This window comes from Equus przewalskii, chromosome 18, assembly GCF_037783145.1.
Source record: "Equus przewalskii isolate Varuska chromosome 18, EquPr2, whole genome shotgun sequence".
NCBI classification, from domain to species: Eukaryota; Metazoa; Chordata; class Mammalia; order Perissodactyla; family Equidae; genus Equus; species Equus przewalskii.
Window position 1 is genome coordinate 49,692,437 of NC_091848.1, and position 21,907 is coordinate 49,714,343.

Consider the following 21,907-nt stretch of genomic DNA (forward strand, 5'->3'; position numbering starts at 1 on the left):
GAGTCGGTCAGTGGGCTTGTGTATGTCCGAGTCAAGTAAGGAGCGTCCTGGTAGAAAGGTAAGCTGTGCTAACCCAGGGACTGAGAAGACTGAGACGGCTGAGTGGGCTGTTGCCCATGATCATACAGAACTCTTTATGAAAATGCTGCAGCTTGGATTATTATGTTTAATTTTGATTTCCACATTTTAGAGAGAATTGGAAAAACTGGTGTATACCAAAGAATAGCAATGACAACGACTAAATGAAAACATATTGTAAAAAAGAGAAAAAAGCTATCTCTTCCTGGGGAAAGGACCAGAAGAAGAGTAAAAGTTATTTCTTCCCGAGGAAATAACCAGAGGAGCCCTAACATTCCTTGGTTTTGTTTTTGAAGGTTTCTCATCGTGAGGTCTCCGACCCTTCTCCTTCTAGTCTCTGGTGCAAGGAATGACATGGTACGAGCTGGGAGCCTGGAAGCCCAGGGGAACATCGGAGTATGGCTAGGTGTCCTTGAATTCATGTCTACCAATAATGGTCCAAAATGGCATTATGCCTCATGCGTACATATGCTACAGCATTTCAAATATGTATAGATGTAGTTTTGGGCAGTAAAATGTAAAATCACACAAATGCGTCATTAAATTCATAGTTTATTTTTTTGGTCGTCATGTATTTTCTCAGGTTCAAAGGTGGTGGTTCTGAAATTTTTTTTTCAGCTTAAGGAAGCTCTCTTGGGAAACTACTGATATAGAATGAGAGAAAATCATGCTCCATTGGCAGGTGAGGTAATGAAGTTGACCTTTAGGGCGAGTTGGACCAAATCTGCAGATTCCCAGAGTTTGGTCTGGAGCCTACTATGCTCACACTAGAGTTGAGAAGTGAAGACATTCTGACTGCAGCGCCACCTACTTCTGCCATTGACTGTACCCATAATGTGAGACTGGTCCATCCCCACTCTGCCACACCCAGGAGCCAAGAAGAATGGGGCTGCAAGCACCTCCACTGAAGACATCTTACCTTGCTTTCCTTCAATTCAGATAGAGCCCTTTGGGAAGTGATTATATAGGACCTCGCTTATCTCACATGCACTACAGACTCTAAGTCATCATGGCGGCTCTTCCTAAGTGGCGATTGGCCTCATGGTCCTTCTCAAGAGCACACAGGCATCACTACCAACTGATTTGAGTCGGCATGTCACTTGAAACCAGTTTACTGTCCCTAATGCAGAGATTCCATCAGTAATGTAGATGGTAAATGATCGCACCATGGATCAGCTTAGGAAGGAGTGGCCTGATGTCTGGCTTAGCTAAGAACGAGAGGGGTGGTGACAAACGGCAACATTCAACAGAGGAGGCGGCGTGATTTACAGCCCCCGAGAATGGATATGTAATTTCTATCTCAGGAGATCTTTAAAAATAGAATATAATCATCTACGTAGGCACAGAACTACTTGAAGGCAGGGGCCTGATTTAAATACCTTCTCCGTCTTAGTATTTTCCTGGTGCTTTGATTTCATAAACTGTTTTAGACTTCCTTATTGTAATTGAAACCTTCAGTTTGGTATTTTATTACTGAATTTTATTACTTCTCCCTTGGCTAATTGATTCCCTGGATGTCCTTGTACCTTCTATAAACAGATATGAAAAGGACATCTGGGAGGGTGTTACTTTGCTCCTATTTTTAAGAGGCAAAATCTAACCATTTGAACTGTTCTTTTAGTTACTGATTTTGGGCAATTTTTAGTAAGTTATACAGTAGTTACCATTGTTTTATCTTAGTTTTTAAGAGGCTCCTGAAAAATTAATCAGATTAATTTAAACATTAAGAATCTTCTGAATAAAGTACTCCATACGTAGCTGGCAGTAAATTACATTTTCACAGTTTTACTCAGATACTTGTTCTAGAAATTAGGACTTTAATTCTCTGCATTAATCGCTGATTTTTCTGCTAATTTAACAGACTTGCTGATTATTCAAACAAAAGTCTCAAGATATGTATTCCTTTATAGTTTTGAATATTACCTGTTTGCTTGCAGCCATTTCCTACTTACAAAAGTAAACTGAATTTTTAAAGCAGAGTACATTGAGAATGTTAATAATTTTGGAATTAATAAATTTTGCATTATCTACATAGCTTTCTTCATAGGTGAGTGGAAATATTTAAGATGTAAAAAATCAAGTACTTTTTCATGTTTTGAAATTTCACTTCTTTGCTCTTAATTGACTTCTGGATGAAAGGGCAATTTAAAAACCTTCATTAAGACACATTAACAACAGCATCAGTTATTAAAACCATATGTTAAAAATATCCATAATTATATACCACTCCATAGTGATGGCCAACCTAATATAATGAATTATTATTATTATTGATTTTACTATTTCTTGCCAGACTAGGATAGATAAGAATCTTTTCAGCTTTATTGGGGTGTGGTTGACAAAAATATGTATACATACTTAAAGTATATAACATGATTTGATATATATACACATCGTGAAATATTTACCACAATTAGTTAATTAGCATATCAATCACCTCACCTAGTTACCTTTTCACTTGTGTGTGGGTGAGAATGCTTAAGATTTGCTTTCTTAGCAACTTTCAAGTATACAATAAAGTATTCTTAACTATAGTCACCATGCTGTACGTTAGATCTTCAGAACTTAAGCACCTTATAAATGAGACTTTGCACCCTTTTACCAACTTCTCCCCATTTCCCTTCCCTCAGCCACTGACAACCACCATTCAGTTTCTGTTTCTATGAGTTAAACATTATTTTTTTTTTTTAGATTTCACCATGTAGATGTGATATCATACACTATTTGTCTTTGGCTTATTTCACTTAGCATAACTATGGCTGAAAAAAATACATATATCACATTTTCTTTATCCATTCAGCTACAACAGACGCCTAGGTTGTTTCCATATCTTGGCTATTGTAAATAATGCTGCAATGAACATGGGAGTGTAGCTATCTCTTTAAGATACTGATTTCCTTTTCTTCAGATATGTACCGAGAAGTAGGATCTCTGGATCGTATAGTAGTTCTATTTTTAATTTTTTGAGGAACCTCCTTACTGTTTTCCGTAATGGTTGTGCCAGTTTACCTTCCCGCCAGCAGTGCACAAGGGTTCCCTTTTCTCCACATCCTAACACTCATCTCTTCTCTTTTTGATAATAGCCAGCCTAACAAGCGTGAGGTGATATCTCATTGTGATTTTGACTTGCATTTCCTTGATAATTAGTGATGTTTAGCACCTTTTCATGTACCTGTTGGCCATTTATATGCCTTTTTTTGGAAAATTGTTTATTCAGATCCTTTGCCCATTTTTTAATCAGAGTATTTTGGTTTTTTGCTATTGAATTGTATGAGTTCCTTGTATATTTTAGATATTAACCCTTTATCACCCCTTATCAGATATATGGTTTGCAAATATTTTCTCCCATTCTGTATGTTGCCTTTTCATTTTGTTGATGGTTTCCTTTGCTGTGCAGACGCTTTTCAGTTTGATTTGGTTCCACTTGGTTCTTTTTCTTCGTCCTTTTTTCTTTTTTGCTTTTGTTGTTATATCCAAAAAATCGTTTCCCAGACCAATGTCAGGAAACTTTTTCCCTGTTTTTTTCTAGGAGTTTTATGGTTTCAGGTCCTACATTTAAGCCTTTATGCATTTCAAGTTGATTTTTATGAGTGGTGTAAGATAGGGTCCAGTTTCCTTCTTCTGCATGTGGATATTCAAATTTCCCAGCACCATTTATTGCAGAGACCATCCTTTCCCCCATGTGTGTTCTTAGTGCTCTTGTTCGAGATTAGTTGGCCATATATGTGTGAGTTTATTTCTGAGATTTCTATTCTGTTCCATTTGTCTGTGTGTCTGTTTTTATGCCAGTGCTATACTGTTTATTTTTTTTGGTGAGGAAGATTCACACTGAACTAATATCCATTGCCAATCTTCCTCTTTTTGCTTGAGGAAGAATGTCACTGACCTAACATCTGTCAGTCTTCCTCTATTTTGTATGTAGGACACTGCCACAGCATGGCTTGCTGAGCAGTGTGTAGAACTGCGTCTGGGATCTGAACATGTGGAACCCCAGGCCTCCGAAGCAAAGCACATGAACTTAACCACTATGCCACCCAGTCAGCCGCTATACTGTTTTGATTACTGTAGCTTTGTAATATACTTTGAAATCAGGAAGTGTGATGCCTCTAGCTTTGTTACTCTTTCTCAAGATTGCTTTAGCTATTCAGGGTCTTTTGTGGTTCCATATGAATTTTGGGATTGTTTTTTATACTTCTGTGAAAAATGTCATATGAATTTTTCCTAATTTTCGTAGGAATTGCATTGACTCTGTAGATTGGTTTGAGTGGTATGGACATTTAAAAAATAGTAATTTTTATAATCCAAGAACGCAGAGTATCTTTCCATTTATTTGTGTCATCTTCAGTTTCTTTCATCAGCGTCTTGCAGTTTTCAGTGTATAGATCTTTCACCTCCTTGGTTAAATTTAGTCCTAAGTATTTTATTGTTTTTGATGCCATTGTGAATAATATTGCTTTCTTAATTTTTCTTTCAGATAGGTTGTAGTTAGTGTACAGAAATGCAACAGATTGTTGTATGTTGATTTTGCATCCTGCAACTTTACTGAATTTGTTGATTAGTTCTAACAGTTTTTTGGTGGAGTCTTTATGTTTACCATATATAAAATATCATGTCATCTGAAAGCAGAGAAAATTTTACTCCTTCCTTGCTGATTTGGATGGCCTTTATTTCTTTTCCATACCTAATTGCTCTGGCTAGGACTTCTAATGGTATGCTGAATAGAAGTGGCAAGAGTGGACATCCTTGTCTTGTTCCTGATCTCGAAGAAAAGCTTTTAACTTTTCACCATTGAGTGTGATGTTAGCTGTGAGCTTATCATATATGGCCTTTATTATGTTGGGGTACCTTCCTTCTATACGTAATTTGTTGAGAGTTTTATCATGAAAGGTTGTTGAATTTTATCAAATGCTCTTTCTGCATCTATTGAGATGATCATATGATTTTTATCCTTCATTCCACTAATGTGTTGTATCACATTTGTTGATTTGTATGTGTCGAACCATGCTTCCATCCAGGGATAAATCCCACTGATCATAGTATATCATCTTTTTATTATGCTGTTAATTTGGTCTGCTTCTATTTTGTTGAGGCTTTTTGCATGTATGTTCATCAGTGATATTAGTCTGTACTTTTCCTTTCTTGTAGTGTCCTTATCTGGTTTTGGAATCAGGGTAATGCTGGCCTTGTAAAATGAGTTTGGAAGTATGCCCTCCTCTCAAGTTTTTTGGAAGAGTTTGAGAAAGATAGACATTAATTCTTCCTTAAATGTTTGATAGAATTCACCAGTGAAGTGTCTGGTCCTGGGCTTTTATTTGTTGGGAGACTTTTGATTACTGATTCAATCTCCTTACTAGTTATAGTTTTTTCAGATTTTCTATTCATAAGTCAGTCTTGGAAGTTTGTGTGTTTCTAGGAATTTACCCATTTCCTCTAGGTTATACAATTTGTTAGCATATAGTTGTTCCTAGTAGTCTCGTATGATCCTTTGTATTTCTGCAGTGTCAGTTGTGATGTCTCCTTTCGTTTCTGATTTTATTTTTTTGAATCTTCACTATTTCTTTCTTAGTCTGGTTAAGAATTTGTCAATCTTGTTTATCTTCTCAAAAAGCAGCTCTTAGTTTCATTAACCTCTTCTATTGTTTTTCTATTCTATGTTTCATTTGTTTCTGCTCTGAACTTTGCTATTTCATTCCTTCTGCTAACTTTGGGTTTAGTTTATTCTTCTTTTTCTAGTTTCTTGAGGTGTAAAAAGTAGGTTGTTTATTTGAGATCTTTCTTGTTTCTTTTCGTTCGTCGTCTTCTTTTTTTTTTTTTTTTTTGATGAGGAAGATTGGCCCTGAGCTAACATCTGTTGCCAGTCTTCCTCTATTTTATATGTGGGATGCCACCGCAGCATGACTTGATGAGTGCTGTGTAGGTCTGCACCTGGGATCTGAACCTGTGAGCCCCAGGCTGCCGAAGTGGAGTGTGCAAACTTCACTACGCCGCTGGGCTGGCCCCAAGATCTTTCTTGTTTCTTAATGTAATTGTTTATCACTGTGAACTTTGCTCTTAGAACTACTTTTGTTGCATCCGGTAGGTTTTGGGTGCTGTGTTTCCATTTTCATTTATCTTAATGTATTTTTAAATTTCCCTTTTGATTTCTTCTTTGACCCGTCGGTTGTTCAGAAGCGTGTTGTTTACTTTCCATGTATTTGTGAATTTCCATCTTTTCTCCTGTTACTAATTTTTAATTTTATACCATTATGGTTAGAAAAGATACTTGATATGGTTTCAGTCTTTGTAAATTTGTTAAGGCTTGTTTTGTCACCTAACGTATGATCTGTCCTGGAGAATGCTTCCTGTGCATTTGAGAAGAGTGTATATTCTGCTGCTGGTGGATGAAATATTGAGTGAATGTCTTTCAGGTCCATTTGATCTAAAGTATGGCAAGTCCATTATTTCCTTATGATTTTCTCTCTGGATGATCTATTCATTATTGAAAGTGGAGTAATGAAGTCCCCTACTATCATTGCATTACTGGCTATTTCTGCCTTGAGATCTGTTAATATTTGCTTAATGTATTTTGCTAAAATGTTATTTTATTTTATTTTTTTTCTTTTTCTCCCCAAATCCCCTTAGTACATAGTTGCATAGTTCAGTTGTGGGTCCTTCTAGTTGTGGCATGTGGGATGCCACCTCAGCAAGGCCTGATGAGCTGTGCCATGTCCATGCCCAGGATCCAAACTGTCGAAACCCTGGGCTGCCGAAGCAGAACGCATGCACTTCACCACTCGGCCACAGGGCCAGCCTCTAAAATGTTATTTTAGATAAAAATATTAAATGCATTTATCTGATGTTAGGTATATATATATATATATTTATAATTGTTATATCTTCCTGATGAATTGACACCTTTATCATTATATAATGACCTTCTTTGTCTCTTGTTACGTTTTTGACTTCAGTGTATTTTGTCTAAGTATAGCTACTCCTGCTCTCTTTTGGTTTCCATTTGCATGGAAATTCTTTTTCTGTCCCTTCACTTTTGAACTTATGTGTGTCCGTAAAACTGGAGTGAGTCCCTTGTAGGCAGCATATAGTTAGTCTTATGTTTTATTCATTCAGCTACTTTGTCCTTTTTATTTTATTATTTTTGGTGAGGAAGATTCACCCTGAGCTGATATACATTGTCAATCTTCCTCTTTTTTTTTGTTGCTTGAAGATTAGCCCTGAGCTAACATCTGTGCCAGTCTTCCTCCACTTTGTATGTGGGATGCCACCATGGCATGGTTGATGAGCGGAGAAGGTCAGCCCCCAGGATCCAAACCCGTGAACCCGGGCCGCTGAAGCAGAGTACACAGAACTTTAACCACTCGGCCACAGGGCTGGCCTCACTCTGTCTTTTGATTGGAGAACTTAGTCCATTTACATTTAAAGTAATTATTGATAGACAAGGACTTATTGCCATCCTGTTAATTGTTTTCTGGCTGCTTTGCAGTTCCTTTGTTTCTTTCTTCCTCTCTTGCTGTCTTTCTTTGTGATACGATGATTTTCCATGGTGATGTGCTTTGAATCCTCTCTATTTATCTTTTGTGTATCTCCTGTAGGTTTTTGCTTTGTGGTTACCATGAGGCTTACATAATACGCCTTCCGGTTATTACAGTTTATTTTAAGCTTATAACAACTTCAGTTGCATACAAAAACTCTACCTTTTTACTCCCTCCGCCCACACACATCTTATGTATTTATTTAACAATTTATGTGTTTTTGTATTGTATATTCATCAAGAAATTATTGTAGCTATAGTTCTGCTCACTACTTTTGCCTTCTAATGTTTATACTAGGGTTGAGTGATCTGTATGCCACCATTACAGTGTTCGAGTATTCTGAATTTGACTATATACTTACCTGTACTAGTGAGTGTTATATTTTCATATTTTTAAGTTATTCATTAGTGTCCTTTCATTTCAACTTGAAGAGCTCCCTTTAGTATTTCTTGTAAGGCAGATCTAATGGTAGTAAACTCCCTCAGTGTGTGTTTGTTTGGGAAATTCTTTATCCTTCATTCCTGAGGGACAGCTTGGCAGGTTTTTTTTTCTTTCAGCACTTTGATTATATCTTCCTACAGTCTCCTGTCTTGCAAGGTTTCTGCTGAAAAATTCATGGACAGACTTATGGGGGTTCCCTTTATGCTAGGAATTTTTTTGTAGGGTTGCTGTATCAATCTCTACAGACTGAGTAACATATAAGCGAAAATAGAAACTGACATGATATGTTTCCTCGCAATGCCATCCCTCTGGCCAACTTACTTATCCAGTTGCTGAAGCATCTACCTAGTCTTCAGGATCCACTCCGTGGAAATTTGTTTTAATAACACATTCAAGTTGTGTACGTTGGAGTAGCTTTTCTCTGAAGAAAAAATGGTGAAATTCTGTTGGCAGTTAGGAAAGGCATTTCTGACCACCTGAATAAAAAACTCTGGTTGTTTTCTTTATCCTGCTATCTGCCTTGAATAGTATAATATCTTGTATCAGTCCTGGTCATTAGATGTTTTGGCTACTGAGTGTTCTCACTTCTGCCTTCGATAGCCAGTAATTCTTTAGTATTATTTAGTCCTGTAAGTAAACATTAAGCTCTGTGTGTCAGCTATTGAAAACGAGATCCTAAACGTAGCCACTATCTTCAAGGATTTCACTATCCAAGGGGAAAAATAGGCATAAAGTGAACTAAAGAGTAATATGTAGGTGTTACAAGAGTGGCGTAACCACACAGCAGGTATCACCCTGCCCTCGAGGGGTGTGTGCTTATGTTTCTAATATCCTATTAGTTTTACCACTCTTAAAATGTTTGTGTTGGGGTTCATGGTTGATATCCGTTTTATAAATTAGCTGTGTTGTGTTAACTGTGTTTACTTAATGTTTTCAGGGAGAGACATTATTTCACTTTCATTTTATCCCAAACAACACATTAATGAGGTATTTTATCAAGAGTAGCACAGTATCTTTTGAGGGCTTGCTCGGTACAAGATGCTGAGCTGTGTGTTGCGGGCCTACAGGGTCATAAAGCACAGCTCCTTCTTTGAAAAGGTACAGTCTTCTCAAGGAAGTAACATTTAGAGGACAAGTACGATACAGTTACAACTTAAATTTCTGCAGGACGCTATGGTGTTTAATATGCCTTCACGTTTATTCTTTATGATAACCCGCTAAGGCAGGTTACTGTAAACATTTGCTTTATGGATAAGAAAAGTTAGTGGCTTCCCACAATTACACAACTGGTGTGGCACAGACAGACCTCAAAGCCACCCGACTTTAACCTACAGCACCTCCTGCCTTGACATTGTAAGAACTGAGTAGTTCATTTGGAAATCAGAGAACAAGCCCTCACAAGCCCCGTCCAGACACCAAAGAGGATATCAGGATCTGGTGTGCCGCGAAGAAGTGGGCTGCGCTGGGCCAAGACCAGATGCTGAGAAAGGGCAAAAGACTGAACGTCTGAGTTGAGAAAAGCCCAAGAAACAGAATCCAAAGGGAAATTTGAGGGGAGAGCTGTTAGGGATTTTGTGAGGAGACCCGGGAGTTTGTGAGGGCAGCTTTCAGCCCACCCGGGGGCGAAGCCCCATTTGAAGGCCGAGTCCCTCCCCTGTGGTCTTCAAGGCACCCAGCGTTCTGACCCAAAGCTTTAACAGGAGGAGGAAGGTGGGAGGATATTTACTTGTATTTCACGTGGATTACAGTCATACGTGGATGTAGGCCCGGCTGTATTTCATATGTTTTATTTCTGAGATTTATATTTTAGAACCTCACTTCTTGAACTTTATACGTTGATGAAATGTTCTATATCTGCTACATTTCCACATGCGGCTAGTGGTTACCCCCTTGGACAGAATGGTAAACATAGATTGTTTTTTTAAAAAAAATATTTTTTTTTAAAGATTTTTTTATTTTTATTTTTTTCCTTTTTCTCCCCAAAGCCCCCCAGTACGTAGTTGTACATTCTTCGTTATGGGTCCTTTTAGTTGTGGCATGTGGGATGCTGCCTCAGCGTGGTTTGATGAGCAGTGCCATGTCCGAGCCCAGGATTCGAACCAACGAAACACTGGGCCGCCTGCAGCGGAGCACGCGAACTTAACCACTCGGCCACGGGGCCAGCCCCTAAAAAAATATTTTTAATGTAATGCATGCACATGTAAAAAATATTCAAGTAAAAAATGAAAAGTGAAAGTGTCTTCTCCTGCCTTCCTCTCAGCCTCGCTCCCTTTCTCCAGTGGCATCCACTATTAAAACTTTCTTTGGTATCCTTTTGGGAAAGAAGTGTGTACATCAAAATTTCATATGTATATGCTTTTTATAAGTTACAAAAATTGCTTGTGCTAGTTATGCTGTTTTACATCTTTTTGTTGTTAGAACTCTATCTTGGATGTCTTGATGCAACAATACATTTAGCTCTAACTCCCTGTTTTAAAGGATGTCTAGTGTTCCCTTGTTTGGAAATGGAATTTATCAATTCCCTATTCTAAACTTTTAAGTTGTTTCTATTTTTTTTTTTTTTTTTTTTTTTGCTATTCAAACAGTGCTGTGAGATATCTAGCCATTGTTTTGTATGTTTGCAGGGAAGATTCCTAGCATTTCAATTTGCTGGATTAAAGGATAGGAACACAGCCTCCTCAAGAGGACTCCTTAATGGTCCTCCATGACAAGGGGTGTTTCTAAGCAAGGAGGGAGCAGAGAATCTGATGTGAGGGTAGGACAGAAACAATAAAGACTGGAACTAAAGGGAACCAGAGACGAAATAAAGGTGAAGAAACGCTGGCTGTGAGACAAGATGATAAATATTTGTATCAGTAGTCCTAAAGGTGGCCTTTAAGTTTAATCAGTACTGTCCTTCCTAGGAGTATTTAAGAAAAAATTTTAAATGTCAGTGTATTTTATCATAACGATAAAAGTATGTATATATTTTTATAACTGCTGTTGTGTTTAGTTTTATTATAAAGATATTGCATATTTATTATATGTAGTTTAGAAAATGCAAGAAAGTATAAAGCAGAAAAATTTCACCCATACTCAGAGAAACCAATATGAATATTTTAATCTATTTCTGTATATGCATTAGTTTTTGCATAGTTGAGATCATAGTGTATATACATGAGTTTATATCCAGACTTTCCTTTGCTTACCGTCTTGATCTCAGTGATTTTATTCACTTTCGTTATTCTTTGCCTGCTTTCTTTTACAGGTAATAGAAATCTAACATTGTTTTGGAATGAATTTGGATGCCAGAATAACAAGGACATGGAGAAATCTTTGGATTCTATTCAGTGTCAAAGAAGGCAAGCCATGGCCATCCCATTCATCATTCAGTGTGGTGAGTGTCGAATTGCATTCTAAGCACCAAACATTTAATGAGTTCCTAACATGCATGTCATTGTTTTAAAAAATGGGGCAGGAGGGAGACAAAGCTGGGTAAGACAGAGTTCTTGCTTTCAAAGAGGTTAGAGTCTAGGAGAGATGGTGAGATAAGTTTGTAAATAATTGTAATAGAGATGAACATAAATTAAATGATGTAGAGGCCGGCCCGGTGGTGCAGCGGCTAAGTTCACATGCACTGCTTCAGTGGCCCAGGGTTCGCTGGTTTGGATCCCGGGTGCAGACCTAGCACTGCTTATCAAGCCGTGCTGAGGCAGCATCCCACATATAAAGTAGAGGAAGATGGGCACAGATGTTGGCTCAGGGCCACTCTTCCTCAGCAAAAAGAGGAGGATTGGCGGCAGATGTTAACTCAGGGCTAATCTTCCTCAAAAAAAAATAAAAAAGATGTAACACAGGCATAAAGTTCTTTGAGGATTAGCAAAGAAAGGGAGGAGGAGGAAGTTGAGGCAAGGCTTCGTGACAGAGGTGGCCTTCGTCATGGTCTTTAAAATAGGATTTTGGTAGGCAGAGATGTAGTGGGAGATGTGTGTTAATATCAAGTGTACACTTCAGCTAAAATTTTTGTTGTAGAATAATAGAAACTGTCATCTTTCTATTTTAATACCTTGCACTGTGTTCAATATGTAGGTAGATACTTAGTAATTGACTATTAAATGAATGATGAATAAATAATAAAAGACAGAAATATTATGTTGAGTAAACATGTTAAAGGGCCTTGAAAGCCAGGATAAGGAGTTTTTGTTGTGATAAGCAATGGAGAGGCAGTGGGAGTTTTCCAGTAGGAGAATGACTTCTTTGAAGCATTGAGCACTTACTGTGTGCCTCTGTTACGTCTTCTGCCCACTCTGCCAAGGGTTAGAGAATTGCAGACACTCTGCTCTCTGCAAGGAATCTGCCGTCCAACGATGAAGGCAGACAAGCAAGCACATGGTGGTATGTGAAATGCTGGAGTTATTCATACAGTGCTGGGGACACCTCCCCAAGCTTGGGCCCAGGCTGGTCAAAGAGGTCCTGACCAGTTGGGTGTAGCTTCTAGTAAGGTGCCTTGGTAGCTCAGGGAAGGCTGGTTTGGAGGAGGGCTAGAGCCGAGGTTGGGGCCAGACCTCTGTGGAGAGTACCGGCGTATTCCAGGATCAGATGAGAAAATGTAAATGTCTGAGTAAAGGCGTGGCAGTGGGATTTAAGAGGAGTGTCCATGACAGATATTTAGAAGATAAAGTTGAGGAAATCAATGACTGTATGCCCCAACTTATTGGGTGAAAGTAGTAATGGCTAAAAATTACTGTGTGTTTTTGATGTGTGCAAGGTACTGCCAGAATCCAATCTCCAGTACCTGAGAGCAGGATGAAATCGGGCAAATTCCTTGGTTTCTCGAAGCCTCAGTGTCCTTATTTATAAAATGAGGTTAGCATTTGTAGCTCCTTCATCCAGTTTTGTGAAAATAAAATGAATTAACATATGTAAAGTTTACTGAGTGCTTAGGATAGTGTATTACAGTTCTCCAGAGAAACAGAACCTGTGGGATAGATAGATAGAAGTTTATTTATTTTTTTATAAGAAATTGGCTCACATGATTGTGGAGACTGACAAGTCCCAAGATCTCAGTCAGCAAGCTGGGGACCAGGAGAGCCAGTGGTCAATTCCACTTTGAGTCTGAAGGCCTGAGAACCAGAAGACCCATGGTACAGTTTCAGTCTGAATGTTGGCAGGCTCCACATGCAGGAAGACCTGATGTTTTAGTTTGAGTCTGAAGGCAGGGAAATACTGATGTTCCAGCTCAAGGCAGTCAGGAAGGAGAAGGTCCTTTTTACGTGCAAAAGGATCAGCCTTTTTGTTCTATTCAGGCCTTCAACTGATGGGATAAGGCCCACCCACACTGGGGAGGGCAGTCTGCTTCACTAAGTCCGCTGATTCAAATGTTAATCTCATCCAGAACACCTTCACAGACACACTCTGAGTACTGTTTCACCAAATATCTGGGCACCCCATGGCCCAGTCAAATTGATGCATAAAATTACCATCACAGATAATGTCTAGTGATGTTGGCATTTATCATGATTATTATGTCATTTAATCCTCAGTAACTCTTTTAGGTAAGTACTAATCTTAATCTCTTTCTGAAGATGATGATACTGAAACATAGAGAAGTAATTTGTCCAAGATCATAGAGACAGTAAGTGGTGGAGCTATTGAGGTTCTTGACCACTGTGCAAACTCTCTCTGTCTTAGATGAACAGAGAGAAGTGTTTACCTAGGAGCCATTAGCATTGTGTCTGGAGGGAATCCAGAATTAAAGTTAAGAACAGCCTGGAGAGAGTAGAGTGCCTTGGTCCTAAAGGCAAGGAGGGACTGAAAGGGAGAAATGGGCAAAGAAGTCAGAAACTGTAGGCTGGAGAGTGGAGTAAGAGCAGGGAAAAAGTGCAGAACGAGGAACTGTGTTCAGAGCTTGATCTTCCTTGTTATGTTAGTCATGTGGTTGGAGACGGAAAGCGATATTGTCAGCGGATAGATAATAGGTCAGAGGAAATGGGAAACAAGTCACTGGAAGTCTTCCTGTGGTTTAAGAAGAGGTGCAGAGGGACCTATTACTTAAGATTCTTTTGACTGAAAGTAACAGAAACCAACTGGAAAGAACTTAAGCAGTAATAATAATGATAACAACAATAACAAAAATACTAATAATCTATTGGTGGTGTCCTGGGAAGCTCATAGAATTCTCGACTGTTTGTGCTATCAAATATAATGTTATATGATCAAGAATTCGCTTGTCTCTGGATCAAAAGCTACCTCCTACTTTTGGAATATGCAACCTGACTTCTTACTGTGCTAGATTCACTTCTGATTGTGGCCTCTCTTGTGTGTGATTTTGTTTTGATTTCAGATCTTTGCCTTAAATGGAGAATCTTGCCTCCCACTACTAATTATCAGGAAAAAGAATTTTTTGATATCTGGATTTGTGCAAACAATCCTAACCTCTTGGAAAACAGGTAGTTTTTGATAGTTTTCTAAAATTCTTTATCCATTTTTAATTCCTAAAATAAGAAATTGGAAAATGTCAGCTATAGATAAATTTTAGCTTAGTAGCTGTCATCTCTTTGAAATTTTTCTAGCCCCTTGCCACCTGTAGAAAGATTATTTTGTTAGTGTGCTTTTCCATCAAATAAAAGAGACCTGGATGTAACTGTTTGTAAACATTGGGGTGTGTAGAAGACCACGACACAGTGTTTAAGAGTTCTGACTTCCAGTTCATTTTCACACAATATGTGACCTTATCATACAGGAGTCTTATCCACAGGGTCCTCAGGGACACTCAACTGTTAGATCATGTGCCTTTTCTATTTAAGTCATATATTGATTTCATTGCTTTGTACTCTTGGAGGAAGAAGTTTAGACTAAAACAGAAAAAAACTGATTAAATATTGATGAATGTCAATGTTATTACAAGCCCTTTTAGACTTACATTCTTTTCCTTGGCGGGGAAGAGAGTTCGTACTCCCCTCTAGCAAAGGCACCCCTAAGTCAAGCATTGCTTTTCCATGGAGTCTGGTCTAAGTCCTTTGGCCTGGATAAGTGGATCAATATTGTTAATACAGACATTAGGGTAATAACTCCTGTTTGATTATTTTTATCCAGCCCTGAAAAAAGAAAAGAGCAAATAAAAACAATTAAAAAGGAGAAAACATTCAGAAACTGCTGCTAAAACCCTTTCCACCTAGAGTCCCCAGGTTAATCCTATTTGGAGACTCAGGAAGCATGTCAGAAGTGACAAGCGCTCTTAGATTTCACATGGCCCACTGGTTTTTGGTCTCCCTTTCTAGGTTTGCTGCAGAACCTGTTTGGTTTCTTTTTCCAAATAAAATTTGTCTCAGACCCCAAAGATATAAGATAGATAAATACAGAATTGTCCTGATTGAATTGGAGGCTGGGAATCTCGGGGCCAAAGGTCTGTACTTCTCATTTCTGTTCCCGACTCTGCAGAAAGCCTGCAGCTCCAAGGAGCATGATTATAAAACGTGAATCTAGTCTCACTTCTTCATTTTAGAGAAGTGAAAACTGAAGCCTAAATGGGGCTGAGAAATCTGTTCACTGGCCAGGGTCGTCTGACGCCTAACCTGGTTCCAGCCCGAACTTGCAACTTGGGTCTCTCTCAAACGGGAACAAAATGTTGGCTCAGTTTCAATATGAAGAATAGTCTGATGTGTAATGTTGTCATTCTCATTGTCATTATCATTATTTTCACCTAAGTGCTATTTAATAGAAACTTGTTGTTGTTTTCTTAATTTCTATGTGGAAATGTAAATAAAATTGGTCCAAGTCCCCATCCCTCAAAAAAAACCAGTTAATAATATTGATCACTTACTATGAACTAAGAACTTTTCATACAGCATAGGTAGTGTTTAGAGTTCAGATTCTGGACCCAGACCGCCTGGGTTTGACTCCTGCCTTCATTAGCCGTGAAACTGTGGACAAATAATATAACCTCCCTTTACTCGGCTTTTCATCACCTAGAATGAGGTGAATAATAGGACTTTTATCATCTTTTCTGGGTCCAGCTGAGCCCCTTTTAAGGACAATCAGCTATGTCCCTGGTCTCTGGGGCCCCTTGATAACACGCCACAAGAATTTAGGCCCCTCCCCACAGATTCAACCGTATGCCTGTGACTTCTTAGACTAGTCTTAGGCATCATTGACCCACAGAACTGGGAATCTGTCCTCTACAGCTTCCCTTTTCTCTAACTCACCACTGTCCTTGAACTGGCATTGCAAAGTTAGTTTCAAAGCTGCGTTAATTCTGTCTCTTTTACACATCAAAACAGTGCCACTTGTGACGTTAGACAAGATAAATTTAGCCATGTTGACAGAAAACTGATGGACCTTAAAAGCCTAAAATGCAGAAAGTCTTCTTATATTTATAATTTCTTAAGTCCTTGATTCTTTAAATATACTGAAATCATTCTGGCCATCTGTATTTCATTTCCACTAAAAAGATTAGAACAAAAAATATGCTTAAAGTGACAGCAGAAATTTAGGGGAGATGTAAAGAAAAACTCCTGATTACCAGGGCAGTTACTTAAGAGTTGACACTTCCTTTGTGGGAGATCATGAACAGTGATGGAGATTTGAAGAGTCCCAGGGGCAGAGAAATTAAAATGATGACCTTGCTCCGTCCTCTGATTCAATGTGGGAGGATGGGCTGTGCATACTTTAAGAATGTGCCATGAAATCTCCAAACCCTGTTATAGATGTGCCATTGGATTTGGAAGAATCACTTCAAATAAGTGCATTCAGGTGGTGAGAAGTGAAGTATAGTTCTTTATTAGGCAACATTTGAAGAATGGAAGAACAGAGTAATGGAGTCAAAAGTGGCATTGTCTGTATTTACAGAAAATATAGTTTATCGTCAGCGTTAATTGCCAGTCGTCTTCAGGGTTAATGCCAATGAACAGCGTTTGAATGAACGTTGTCCACATGACCAGAACTTGGGCAGGAAACTAGTAATAGCTTTCTCCTACATAGCAACTGCATAGGTTATCTCAGTTCATCTTTACAATAGCCATATGAACTTTCTCCATTTCTCAGAGGAGAAAACAATGAAGCTAAGAGAGTTCCCACGACTTGTCCAGAATTCCTCCCAGAGCTGAAACTTGAAGCCAAGCATTTTGATGCAAAACCTATACTCTTTTTGCCTTACCACACCCGCTCTCTGAAGGCATCCTTCTATGTTTCAGGAAGCCTAATTCCAGTTAAATACTTTATGGTGACAAAATACACCATTTTACAATTGGTAGTATTCAGAGTTGACGACCCAGGCAGGGTAAAATGGAGCCATTCTTTTCCGGACCACTGAAGCTTCTTTTTGTTTTCCACTTTAAGCACCGAGGGAGGCTAGACATTTTTGTCACGGTACCCAAGACATAGATAGAGGAACCCTTCCATTACATTCATGCTATGCATTTATCTGCATTGAAAATAGGGACCAACAGCAGGGTAGAAATGATGCCTATCATTTGAACCAAAAAGTCTGAATTTTGAAAAGGATGTTAAAAAATATCTATGGGCTGTATTGCATGTTAAAATTTAGTTTGTTTCCTGAAACCTTTGGAGACAATTGAATGGATTGCATTTTAGTAAACTACTTCAGCTTTCTCTCTTCTGAATAAAAAATACTGCCACAAGGTTCTTTCCTCACATGAAATAGAAACCTATATGAGTACCGCCCCACAGAGGTCTTCAAATGAACGCTGCAGGTGGCTCTATATCTAGTAGGTGTCCCCTGATTTATCTGCCACCTTTCTTTGAAAATAACAGTAACAACAAATACCATATGTGGGTGGAATTAAGTGTTTTTTTTCACAGTAGTGCTTGAATTTGATGGCACTTCCTCACTCTTCTCTGTCGGTAGAGGCAGGAAAAATATATGCTGCAGCACTGAAAAACAGAGACCTCGTGGGTTTGATCGGCTTCGCTTTTCCTGCACTGTTTCAGTTGGGAGAAGCCTTCTCTCTATTCTTGGCCTCTTCCTCCCTCTCCTAGTCTAACACACATTTGTTTTATACAGACTTTGTCCCTTCCCCTTCTTTTTGCTACCTATCAATTATAGGAAAACCCTGTGTAAAGCAGACTCTAAGAACTGACCTTAACGTTTTGCCCCACTCCTGCACATCCCCAGCTGTGCTTCAAAGCTGTGCCCAGTGGCGGTTAACTTCGTATGCATCCCCAGGTGAACAGTGTAATATCTCACTTTTTCAACAGTTTGGTTAATTCAGCTCCCCTTGGCACAGCCACAAATCCAAGTCAGGAAAACAAAAAAAAAAGGCCTCAAACATTCCAAACCATATGTCTCAAAAGTCATTAAGGAGGCTGGCCCAGTGGTGCAGTGGATCCCAGGTGTGGACCTACGCACCACTTGTCAAGCCATGCTGTGGCTGGTGTCCCACATATAAAGTAGAGGAAGATGGGCACAGATGTTAGCTCAGGGCCAGTCTTCCTCAGCAAAAAGAGGAGGATTGGCAGCAGATGTTAGCTCAGGGCTTATCTTCCTCAAAAAAAAAGTCATTAAGTATTTTTTGTAACCGTAATGAGGGAAGCCCTCATCCACAGTCTATTGTCATTCATGCCCCATTCTACTTGAATATAAAATACGTGTATTAACCCACTAGTGATTAGAAACAGCGCATCACTAGGGTGGGTCAGCAGAGTACCACCAGAAGCAGATACTCTGAGAGCATCAGGGAGGGAAGCTTGTTGCAGGGGGCTCGTGGGGCTGTTTGATGAATGGCTCCGCTGCTGGACTCAGTAACCCCGGAGGCTTCCAATGAGAACATCACATCACAGTAATCGCCAATCTTCACAGTGATCCTAAGTCATCAAATAAAGGATCCCCATGTTTCAGAAGCAGAATTATGTGGTGTACTTTAGAAAGACATATGGATTTCTATCCCAAATTTTTTGAGAAAAAAATGTTTGGCAGTAATGAGATAAGTTTCAATGATCTAAAAAACATTTATGCAAAAGGCATCATTTTATGATAATGCAGGATAAATGCAACCTTAGTAAATAATGAATATTCTCCCATTCTCGTAAGTATATACTACCCTCCACATTTTCCATTAAGCTCTTTTCCTTCCCATTAAGCTCTTTTCCATGCAAATTGGAGATTTCAGGTCATGTATTACCTAAAGTCATCAATGTAGTGCTCTTCCTTTGGATTTAAATTTTCAATACAACATGTAAAGAGTAACTCCTTATAGAAGTAAGTCATCTTTTATAGACAGTAAATAGTTTTCTTTTTTCTCCTCTTGTTACCTCTTGTACTTGCTGATTGTGAAGTTGTCATCAGACAGAACATCTGCCTTCCATCCCCCTGGGCACCATGAGCACAGTATCACCATCAAAAACAGAGAAAGAGAAGCGACTTCGAGAGTCAATCCAAAGGTATCAGAATCAGCTAGCAAAACAGCAGCCACGGGTGAGCTGTTACTAATTCTTTCCAAATCTCCACAGACTCTGGAGGTGTTGGTTTCATGTGTGCAAATGGACTAATGTATTTACCCAAGTACAATGTGTAGCCTCTTTTCTCCATCCTTTTTGTCACCTCCTTTTAATTTTGGATCCAAGGATTGATCTAGAGGTGAACACAAGTACTTCAGGGCTCCAGAGAAGGGAGGAGAGATGTTCAAGAAATAGTAGACGTGTGATATCTAAGTCCCTCCACGTAACAGTGCAGGTGAGGAAGGGGGAGCTCATTTCCGCTCTACTGACGCTCACAGAGCCTCGGAGAGGTCGGCCAGAATGGACCGTCATGTGGTTCTGTATGACCCCAAAGGTTAGGCCTTTTTTATTTCATTAGGCTTCTTCGTTGAGGGTGGATTTTTGAGATAAAGAGTTCTTTTAAAACATATTAGCTTTTTTTTTCTTAAAAGAAATATATGTGTGTTAGAAATAGTCTTTCCATCTTGATTATGGTGATAGTTACATAAATCTGTTTGTCAAAAATCATTGAACTGTATACTTAAAAAATGGATTTTATAATGTATTTATATTTGACCTCAATAAACATGACTTTTTTTGGTAAGGTTGGCATCTGAGCTAACAACTGTTGCCAATCTTCTTTTTTTATTTTCTTTTTCTTTCTGCTGTTTCTCCCCAAATCCGCCCCCACTACATAGTTGTATATTTCAGTTGTGGGTTCTTCTAGTTGTGGCATGTGGGACACCACCTCAGCATGGCTTGACAAGTGGTGCCATGCCCATGCCCAGGATCTGAACTAGCGAAACCCTGGGCAGCTGCAGTGGAGCGCACAAACTTAACCACTCAGCCATGGGGCTGGCCCCAACATGACTTTTTTAAAAAATGCCAAAAAGATTAGCCTATTAATACAGAAACTCTAAGTCATATTTAATTGTTAAGAAAATTCAATAAATAAAACATTACTGTCTGTAAATGTAGGTAACCATGACAATTTCAAGTGAAAGAAAAAATGGCATGCAGAAATATTGTTTTACTCTCTTAACTAATAAAGTAATTAGATCTCCGTTTATAGATTTAGCACCCAAATTCAGAATTTTTTAATTGTATAGCCTGTCAGCTTCCTCAAATAGAACGCAAGGAGGTCAGCAGCATATGTCCAAATGTGTTGACTTTTCTGTAGATGTCTGGAAATAAAATGCTCATTCGAATAGAAAATTCTCTTATGGAGCGGGAGTTAAGACATCCAGGCATAACACCTTATTATGCATATATTCCTGGGTTCTTAGAAGGTAAACTTTCTCTTCTACCCCAGCTTCACCTTCCTTCCTCTCCTGCTTTGCTGGGGATCTGCCGTGCAAGTCAGCCACCACCTGGGATCACAGCCAGAGACACCTGCCCCTCCTCTGTTAGCCTGGAGTCTCAGGGTTTCTCTGGGAAGGTTCTGAGAGTCACTTTGGGAACACATTCTCCTCAGCATTCCCCGTCCCCTAAAAAGCGGCTCAACTTCTTACAAGTCTTAGAGCCCCTGGGTGTGGGTTTGATAGCAGGTCGGAAGTAAAGGTATTGCCGGCTATGGCTATTTTAATAAACTATTAGGTTAAGTCAGATATTTCCAATGTGGAATATTTTAATTTGTTTTGTTTCCTCTTTTGTTTACCACTCCTTGTAGCTTTGTGAGGACATTCAGCACATCCTGAATTGATTTTATCTTTATGGCAATCTCTGGATTTTTTTTTTCCTACAAAGGTCAGAGCTGACCCTTGGCTAGTGGTAGTGCCAATGACAAAGTCTTCATTACCTTTGTGTTTGCTCAGGATTGGATGTTTTATTCATCACTGAGGTAGAGACTTCGATGGCAGCTGATGGAGTAACAGATTCAGGCCATCGTTCTGTGTATTCTTTCTTTCTTGGTAGTTGATTTTTTTTTCATAAAAATTTGGGCCAGATTTATAGATCATCTGTCTTCTTCAAGCAAAGAAGTTTAGTGGTACTTAAATAGAAATTTGTTGGCAGCGGTCCCAAGGACATAAGACTCCTCACCATCCTCCCCTGCCCCCTTTTGTGAAAATAATCCCAGAATCTTTAACACACTTCTGGCACTCATTGCCCTTAACTGACCCTCTTTTTGTGGTAGTTGAGGAAGAGTTTGGTCAGAGTTCACCCAACCCTGGGCAACCAGTTAATCTTGAGGTGGTCACTGAGCGCAGACTTGCCCTTGTGTCTGTCCCATGCTAGGGATTGTGGGGAATACACGGTAAGTCTAATACCAGAATGTAAGCTCCACGAGTGCAGGATAGTCTTGCCTCTGTTACTGTGAGTCTGTGTAACCTGAGACTGTGCCTGCCGTGTAGCAGGTACTCAATAGGTGGTTGTGGAATCAATCAATAAAACATGCCCTCAGATGATACAGTCCCTTTGTGGACCAAGTCTAACAGCTATTTAAAAAT

General features: G+C 39.1%; 1 protein-coding gene across 1 annotated transcript in view; it reads left to right on the plus strand.

Moving 5' to 3' along the window:
- The window catches only part of MORC1 (MORC family CW-type zinc finger 1), a 168,081-nt gene that overhangs the window by 76,392 nt on the left and 69,782 nt on the right, over positions 1 to 21,907 (plus strand). The window contains exons 15-17 of the mRNA XM_070582769.1: positions 11,296 to 11,424; positions 14,371 to 14,476; positions 19,320 to 19,458. Coding sequence (XP_070438870.1) covers positions 11,296 to 11,424; positions 14,371 to 14,476; positions 19,320 to 19,458 — 374 coding nt within the window. The remainder of the gene's footprint in view (positions 1 to 11,295; positions 11,425 to 14,370; positions 14,477 to 19,319; positions 19,459 to 21,907) is intronic.